The sequence below is a fragment of the Benincasa hispida genome, chromosome 5 (assembly GCF_009727055.1).
Source record: "Benincasa hispida cultivar B227 chromosome 5, ASM972705v1, whole genome shotgun sequence".
Lineage (NCBI taxonomy): Eukaryota > Viridiplantae > Streptophyta > Magnoliopsida > Cucurbitales > Cucurbitaceae > Benincasa > Benincasa hispida.
Window position 1 is genome coordinate 59,337,023 of NC_052353.1, and position 8,901 is coordinate 59,345,923.

Here is an 8,901-nt window from a genome sequence, read left to right on the forward strand (position 1 = left end):
TACTTTGACAATGGTTTCCATAAGACCAAACTTCTAACCGTAAAGAGTTATAAATATAGTGTATCTTCTCTTTACCTTTACATCCATATGTAATATTAATTTGCACTAGACATTAAGACAACATAGCCAACCAAATAATGTTTGTTGGATAGGAACCAAGTAATGCTTTAAAGTTTAAACGAATGAATTTGGAGAAACAAGATTTTGAAAAATCACATGTTAAGACAGCAGCACGTGAACATGAACGAGTGGCTCCACAAAGGACAGTTCCTTCGTTAAACATTTTGTACTATACTGGTATCTGTAAAAGTAATATATGGCTCCTTTATACTCTATATAAATCATGGATCATTATTGTTTCTTTACAGAAATGAGTAACATTTACAACATGCAACTGATCAGATTTGCCTACAAATTCCCATTTACAGTAATTTTTTACACTGGTTCTAAAACAAGCAAAGAAAGAAAAACATAAGCCTCAAGTGAGGATGATATCTTCAGGAACCTTAAAACCGATCAAACCCGGTTGGGAGTAAAGCAAACTCACAGCCAAGTGAAATTTGGAGATCTTCCATTATTCTAAACTTCAGGTATAGATGACAGCAGTTCCTGATGCAAAGAAAATTGTGAGCATTATAATTTACAACACTCGAGGCAGTTAACTAAACATGTTTCAAACGTCAGAGGCTGTTTTACTCTTACTCCATTACCTTTGAAAACTGCAGATGCGGATGGTTTATATTGGAACTTTTGACAGTAGAGTGTATCTTGCAATCGGGAGATGCCGCCATGGAAACAGGGTTAACTCGCATTGCAAAAGAAGACTGCAAAAATGAAGTGTTTTTTGAAGAAGTTGGCAGAGTACGTTTCAGCCAAGATTCTGATGGAGATTTTGGTGGTGGTGGAGCAAAAGGCAGCCGTGACCGTGAGTAGCCATTGTGAGAACCATCTTCATTACCTACCCTCTTGAGAAATTGATTTCTTGAATCCTTCTTTCCGTTGGTAGCACCTTCAGAAGTTCTCACATCAGGGGAGTCATCAACAGGACCAAGTTTTTCACCATCCAACTCCTGCTTCTTACCAAATTCTGGAACAACTATGTCATTCCCTTCGTAACTTGACTTCTCAGGTTGTTTCCTGTACAATGTAGTGTTATCTTTAGCAAGACCATTGGAATCGCCTCGGCTGCTTGGTTTTAAGGGAAATTGGTTTTCCAGATCAAACTTCTTGTTGTTAGCATATCGTGAGCTTGTCAACTTTGAAGCATCCTGAGCATGTTCTGGTTTGAACCTGGAGTAATTGGAATCCATTTTTACATCGAACAATGATTTATCCGAGCAAGTGTGCAAGCAGGAATCCACAGATTTCAAACTGCCAGGTCTCAGAATGTTTTTTTCACCTACAGCATTCAGATTCTTGACATCTAGGGTTGCAGAATCCAGTGTACACAGTTCTTTCATTTCGGTGCTTTGTATAAAATCATCATCAATCATATCTCCACCGTAACTTATTCCTTTCATATAAGAATTTGAACTTGAATGTGGAGATTTAATCTTATGAACAGAATCTATGTAGAGAGTTTTCTCAACAGGACTAGCTGAACCTGACTCGTCACTCAGTAATGCTTGAAAGCTATTTAGGCTTTTTCTACGTGGTTTGTCATATTCGTTTGTCGCAGAATTGGTAGCCTTTTCAGTGTAACCAAGAGAAGGATTTACATTGTCATGAACAGCTTGGGAAGGTTCATTTGTGTAGTTGGATATGCCCTCACTCTGCAAATGCCTGTATAAAGAAAATGTATCGCCCTCCTGAATATTAATTCTGCCATAGTTTTTGCTGGATTTCATTGCATTTTCTTCCAGATGCTGCTTGGTTATTCTTTGACCATGACTCGATCGTCTCTGATTTACAGCATCCTTGGAACTCTGTAGATTTTGAATAGTACAGATGCCACAGTTAGAAATTTGACATTGTCACAACGCAAACGAAAATAATAAGAGAAGAGAACGATACCCAAATTGAGCTATTACGAATTTTACGCACCGAAGTGGCTTGCATTCTCATTCCAGTCACTGGATTTAACAGGACAAACGAACCTTTTAAGCAACACCGAGGAAGAAAACCACATCCCCGAGTGGAAGCATATCCAGACTCATCATAATCATCATCTTCATCATCACTTTCTTCCCTGAATATTTCTTTTACATGTTTTGTCTGAACATGCAGGTTTGGCCGACTCTCCCTATCCCCATTTGTCACCAATTTTATTTCCCTTGGTCGCTCGACACTAACAGTTTGTTTCCTAATGGTATGTGGAGGTGTTTCTGATGCCATTGCCTTTGCTGCAGGCAGAAATCGGTCCATCATGAAATCACGAGTATGTGGATCCATGGAGGATGCCCCTGAAGATTTAATTTCTGAATCATCCAATCCACTCACTCCACTAATGCTACAATTCAAGAAGAAGGATTCGGATCGAGAAAATCTATCGTTTGCATCCTTGTAAACCTCTTCCTCTTCTTCTTCATCATCATTTCCTGACTTACAACTGGTCATCTCTTCAACTGCTTCTCTTGCATTTTCATCTAATGAAGCACTTACAGAAGTAGGGACTTCTTGATTTACTTTTTGGACCCTTCCGGGTGGGAGTTTTGGGACAAGTGGAGGCCGTTTGGAAATCTGAGTTTTCGTACTGCTTTCATCCTTGGGTTTACCTGGAGTTTGCTCCCATATAAAAGGAACAGTTCCAGGAATCCTCACCGGACCAGATTTCAAATCTGATTTATATACAGGAAGAGGAGGAATTTTGGGTTCGGGTCTACATTTTTCATTAGTCTCGGATGATGTTTCTGTAGATGTAAAACGTCTCACAGAAAGAAGAGGTTGATTAAAATCCAGCTGTTTCTCTTCCATCAAATTCCTTAATGAAATCATGTGGTTGTTCCTGAAGAAGACCACAGTTACATTAAAACGCTACACCAAAGTAACAAAGCTGTGTTGAAGGTGCTCAAAAACAACCCCAGCTAAGATCTTACACGAAAAAGTAAAGATTCGATAATGGAAAATAAATAGAAACAGAGGTTGAGGGGGGGAGATGATTTAATCATGACTCATTTCTAAAATAGGAATTCTAAACAAAATTTTACACGATGCTTGAAATTTGTATGATGCACGTCCATCACTAATTCGAAACCCATCAAAAACCCATTTCGAATAAAACATGGAACTCACTGAATCCTTCAATCAAACACCTGATATTCATTCTGCACGCACGCTTTGATAAACCCACTCAATAACTTAATGATCAAAATAGCAATCGCCCAGAAAATGAGATTTCGAATCAAGAATCAGATATACAATTTGAATTAGATATTTGATCCAGCTTCCACAAGAACAGTAACATCAAAAATAAAACGCCAGTTAACAAACAACCCCCACACTCTGTTCATAAATTTCGAATTGAAGAAGCTAAAGAACCGCAAAATAAACTAACCGCAATTACAGATGAAGATAGAGAAACCCCTTTTAAGTTTGCACCGACCCAAAAACCAGTTCGATCTACTCCTTGCAGACAGCGAACGAATGCAAGCTGTAATTGCAAAAGAAATGAGAGAGAGAGAGAGAGAGAGAGAGAGAGAGAGAGAGAGAGAGAGAACTTTTGTCCGAGAATCTGAACCGAACCATGCATGAAATTTTAAAAATCAGAGAGATGGTAATAAAGAGAAAGGGACATATAGAGAGAGAAAGTAGTATGTGGGTCAGTGTGGAACTTACGGGGGATGGCCATGGCAGAGTTGAATTAATACCCATATTTAATGGAAGAAGACAGTTTGTTCGTAAAAGAAGGAAATAAAGAAAGCTATAAATTTTTGTGTGGGGAAAGTGTTATTTTCAGTGTGAAATTGGTAAGGTCTCTGTTATGGTTTATACGTAAATTATAACGTCGGTTTGTCTATCGGACTAATTGTCTTAAATGCTTATAGTAAAATATCATTCTCTAGGATAAATTCTATCGTGGAGATATTTTATAATATTTATAAATAAATTGATTTACTTCTCTTCATTTGAAAATAATTTTTAAAGGGTCTAAAAGGTATTTTTAAAAGTTTAAATATTATTTCATGCTTTTTTTTATTATTAACTTATTCGATCTATTTACTTTTAAAATATTTATTTTGATCCTATAATTTTAAATTTTGTTTATTTTAGTCCTACATTTTCAAATTATTCATTCTGATTTTCATGCTTTTGACTTTAGTTTATTTTTGTCTTTCAACTTTCAAAAGGTTATTATTTTGATGTCTTAAAAATGGAAACGAAGGATCCAAGATGATCACCTTTTAAAAGAGAGGATTAAAATGAATTAAAATTGAAAATATAGAAAACAAAAAACAATTAAAATACAATGACTAAAATGAACTAATGTTTAAACTTTTTCAAGAGTAGTACATTTATATATCTATATACACACGCAAAATAGAAATACTCCTATAGTTCTTGTTTTATTCCATTCTTCAAATTTGTTACAATGGTGTTCAAGTTTTTTTTTTCTTTTTTTTAATGAGAAAAAAAATTTATGAGACGACTAATTGTGTAAAAATTAGAACGTATATCTAACCTTGTTTACAGCATCATTCATGGACGTTCACATAACAAGATGACCTAGAGAATAACATCTTTGCCACCATTCCTATAAAATTTTCGTTTTCATTTTGCAGGATTCGATGCGGGGATAGAGATGCCCACGAGGCGGATTGGCTTTCACGTCCCTTTCTTCGCTCCACATTTCATTCTATACCCGCCAAAATTCTCCATCTAATTTTTAGGCAGTAATTAAACAATAAAACTAAAAATTAAATATAATATTTAATAGAAAATTTATTTTAAATGAAAAAATTGTTAAAGATATTTACAAATAATTTGACAAAATATCATAGCCTATCTGTGATAGATCGTGAGACAAATAGATACATATAGTAGTTTATCACAATTTATCGCGATCTATGATAGATAGAAAGTGAAAATTTTCTATATTTGTAAATATTTTAATTCATTTTCCTATATTCGAAAACAAGCATATTTATTACAATAAATTAAAGAAAAAAGTAAATGGGGAGGGAATGGGAACGAGGAATGCCCCGTTTAGGTTACAAAATTTTCCCCCATTCTTCACTTAAATAGGGAATCCCTAACTCACTAGAGGCGGGTATGAGAATGAACGTCTTTAGACAAGGATTTTCCTTTCGTGTTATTTTCAAAAACTACACATTTAAAATATTTTTTTTATTATGATAGATGTAGAGGGGTTCAAACCACAAACTTGCCAGATGGTTTAACATATATTTCAGGTCTATTTTTTGAAGTATAATCTCAATCAAATACAATGAATATTTTTATTTTATTTTTTAAAAAAACTATATGTTTAAATGAGTAAATTCCAATATAATTTTCATTTAAAGGGGAGTTTTTTTAATATCCTAATTCAAAAAAAAAATTATTTTAAAATGGCATAATTGTTGTACTATTAGTATATCTATCGGTGTCACACATTATCTATCACTGATAGACGATGATATTTTGCTATATTTGAAAATTGCCTATAAAACAATGATATTCCATACATCAATATCATTAAAATGTTAAACCATAATGTCTGAATATTTAAATTTAATATTGCAACATATAACCTTCAATTTAAATATTATAAAATACAATTTAAAATACACAAGTCTTCAATTTAATTATAACATTTTATAATATATATATATATATATATATATATATATATATATACCCATAGTATAAAAATAATGGTAATAAAAAAAGGGTTGGGGATGAAGAACGAAGCAATAATATAACCTTGATTATGGTTATTGTTTAACTAATAGGACATTCTTCTCATTCTCTCCCTCATTTTTTTGTGTAAAATTGTAAATTGAGATTTTTTTGCCCCTTAAAGTACATGAACATTACTAATATAAATTGAAGTGGTACTTATAGTGTAACAATTAATCTTTTAAATGATACTAATCACATTTTTTTACATCAAATAAATTATTACAACGATCTTAATGCTCTAATAGAGAATAATTGCAACCTACTCAATATTACATACCATTTATAATTTTTGCTCATCATTGTCGAATCTATTTTAATGGATTGTCACTTAAAATATTCTGTGTCCAAAAAAATGAACAAAATTTAAATTTCGCAGGTAAAAAAAAAAAAGAATTATTTCAAATTATATCAACAATAATTGAAACCTACTGAAAACAATTTTATATTTTATATTTTATTTATTTTTAAGATATTTAAGAGCAAGTTGCTGAGTGTCATGTGATGACAATTAATTTGTACAATATAAAAAAGAGAAACGCGTTTGAGAGGTCACTCTCACATGCTGACATTGGAATTTGTAATGTGCTCGTGTGAAGTTTGAACGAAGACGAAACACTCTAAAGTCAAGGTCCTCCATAATTTTATTTCACGAAAAATTAAACAAAATCTCTTTTTTAATATAAAGTATTGTATTATGTAATCTGTGCAAAGCATACTATGATTTCTGTTAGGATAAATATCAATTTATATCCATAAATTTTGAGAGTTGTATCAATTTAAACTCAAACATATCAATTTAATCTTTGAATTTTCATAATTGTATTAATTTAAATCTCAAACTAATAATTATATCAATGTAAATCCTGAACTTTCACAATTGTATCAATTTAAACTTTAAACTTTCGTAACTGCATATAAATAAAACATAATGGAGGGTTCAAATTGATACAATTGTGAAAGTTCAAGGTTTAAATTGATACAATTATGAAAGTTAAAGATTTAAATTGATACAATTATTAGTTTGAGGTTTGAATTGCTATAACTCGTAAAGTTTAGGGTTTAAATTGATATAGTTATCAGTTTAAGGTTTAAATTGGTACAACTCCAAAAGTTCGGGGGTATAAATTGATATTTTCTCTTTCTTTTTAATGCTCAAGATACAAAAATAAAATTTTTGCGATTCGAGAGAATTTTGATATTTCATTTATGTCGATATCGACTCATGACCGATAGAACTTTAAAGTTTGTTTTGTTATGGTTTTAGATTTGTCAAGTTCAACAAATATGTGTTTGGTAAATAACTTGAATTCTATTTTTGGATTTCGTGATCCAAACAGTGAAAATTATGAAAACAACATTTTTATATTTTAAATTTTAAATTTTAAAATACGTAATTATATTAAATAAAAAAACACTTAGAAATATAACATTTCATGTTATAAACTCAATTCAGTTTCTAGAAAGATATAGTATGTATCATATAATGTATTATCAATTATATGATATTACAATGATAACTATATAATTTTTTTTTAAACATAAATCATGTTAATAAATAAAATAACAATTTATTGTCAACTAAATATTAGTGATAACTACAACTAGTTTTATGATTTATAAATATACAATATTGAATATTTTTTTATAATAATTGTTTAAATTATAATCCAACTTATGATTCTACTACTAAACACATATCTAAAAACATGAATCATAACTCTGTTTTAATTGAATTTTTTATTTTCAAATTTTTTACCGGACATATTTTTAATAAAGTACCTATCAGCATCAAAATATACCAAATAGTGACATTGTGGTTGAATATGACATGATAGTATGAATCATTTATTACCAATGAAAATCAATGGATCGGAATATATTTTATTACTTATTGACTTTACCCAATTTATATGACCTTCTTCTCATAGTAGACATACAAAAGTTCATTCTTTATGTTTTCACACAGTTTTATGCTTATGGTGATTCTTCATTAAACATATTTCAATTTTATAAAAAGAGAATCCTATACATCAGTCGAGACAAACATTTGAATTATAACATACGAGCATTATTAATCATACAAAACATATACTAGCTCGCAAACACGAGCATAATTCAGCACGGAAAACTTAATCTTATAAGTTCAATTAAATGTATAAATGTCTTAATCGTTGAGTTGGTGTCAGTGACTTTTTGTAGTTTAATCAATTTGTAAATCATCGATGCTACTACCAGGTGGAATACACCACTTTTTTTCATCAAAATATACTTTCAGACATAAAAATTTGGAGTTGATATCTATTTATCTCTTAAGGCTTTCAAAGAATTCAAAGAGATGATGTTATAGTTTGGCCATAACCTTGTTTGATTGCTTTTGGACTTAACAAATAGAGAAATGAGAGACAATGAGAAGATGGACACTTAAGCCAAGAAAAATTGTAAATTAAACTCAATTGAGCCAAGTAAATTAAGATGCTCAAGCTCGAGGTCCAGTCCAACTTAAGTCCATGATAGGAATTTGGTTTAAATAAAAGATTGGACTCAATCCTAATTTTGGCCCAAACCTAACCAATTGTTGAGGGCTAAAAGCAATCCGACCCGAGCCTATCTAATGTTGGCTTTTTAGTCCTTAATCTCGAATTAAATTAATTAATTAATATTTTAATGATAAGAAACATACTTTTATTCATTAACAATTTGAGTGTTTTGATGTGTCTATTGCGTAGAGCTTGGAACAAAGGTTCCAACGCAATTTGAATCGCTCAAATCAGAGTTCAATGGAAGAAGATATGACCGAAACAAACTTAATCGAAAAATTTCGAGTTAATGATGTGACTGAATTTTTCTCATCAAAGTTGACCGATTGGAATGTGCCACTTGGACCAATGGAGGAGTGACATATGGTAGACTTTTGATTTTTGGATTGATTTTAAGAAGAAAATGAATTTAAAAAGAAATTGAATTCAATACTATTTTATGTTTGTGTTTAATGGCTAATTTTGAACACATGGTCCACATTTACTTTTTTTGGTTTCTAAAAGAAATGGTTTTAATATATATATA

General features: G+C 31.3%; 1 protein-coding gene across 3 annotated transcripts; it reads right to left on the reverse strand.

Annotated features, from left to right (window-relative positions):
• Positions 1-298: 298 nt before the first annotated feature.
• Positions 299-3,690, reverse strand: LOC120078273. Of its 3 annotated transcripts, none has more exons than XM_039032496.1 (4): positions 3,494-3,690; positions 2,044-2,944; positions 711-1,925; positions 299-609 (listed from the first exon to the last, which is right to left on the reverse strand). In XM_039032496.1, the coding sequence occupies exons 2-4, from the start codon at positions 2,932-2,934 to the stop codon at positions 580-582; spliced, it is 2,136 nt and encodes a 711-aa protein (XP_038888424.1). In that variant the 5' UTR covers positions 2,935-2,944; positions 3,494-3,690; the 3' UTR covers positions 299-579. The 3 variants fall into 3 exon arrangements, with proteins under 3 accessions (XP_038888424.1, XP_038888421.1, XP_038888422.1); XM_039032493.1 differs by having other exon boundaries at positions 2,014-2,944; positions 3,494-3,687; XM_039032494.1 differs by lacking the exon at positions 3,494-3,690 and adding an exon at positions 3,232-3,474 and having other exon boundaries at positions 2,014-2,944.
• Between the last annotated feature and the right edge of the window lie 5,211 nt (positions 3,691-8,901).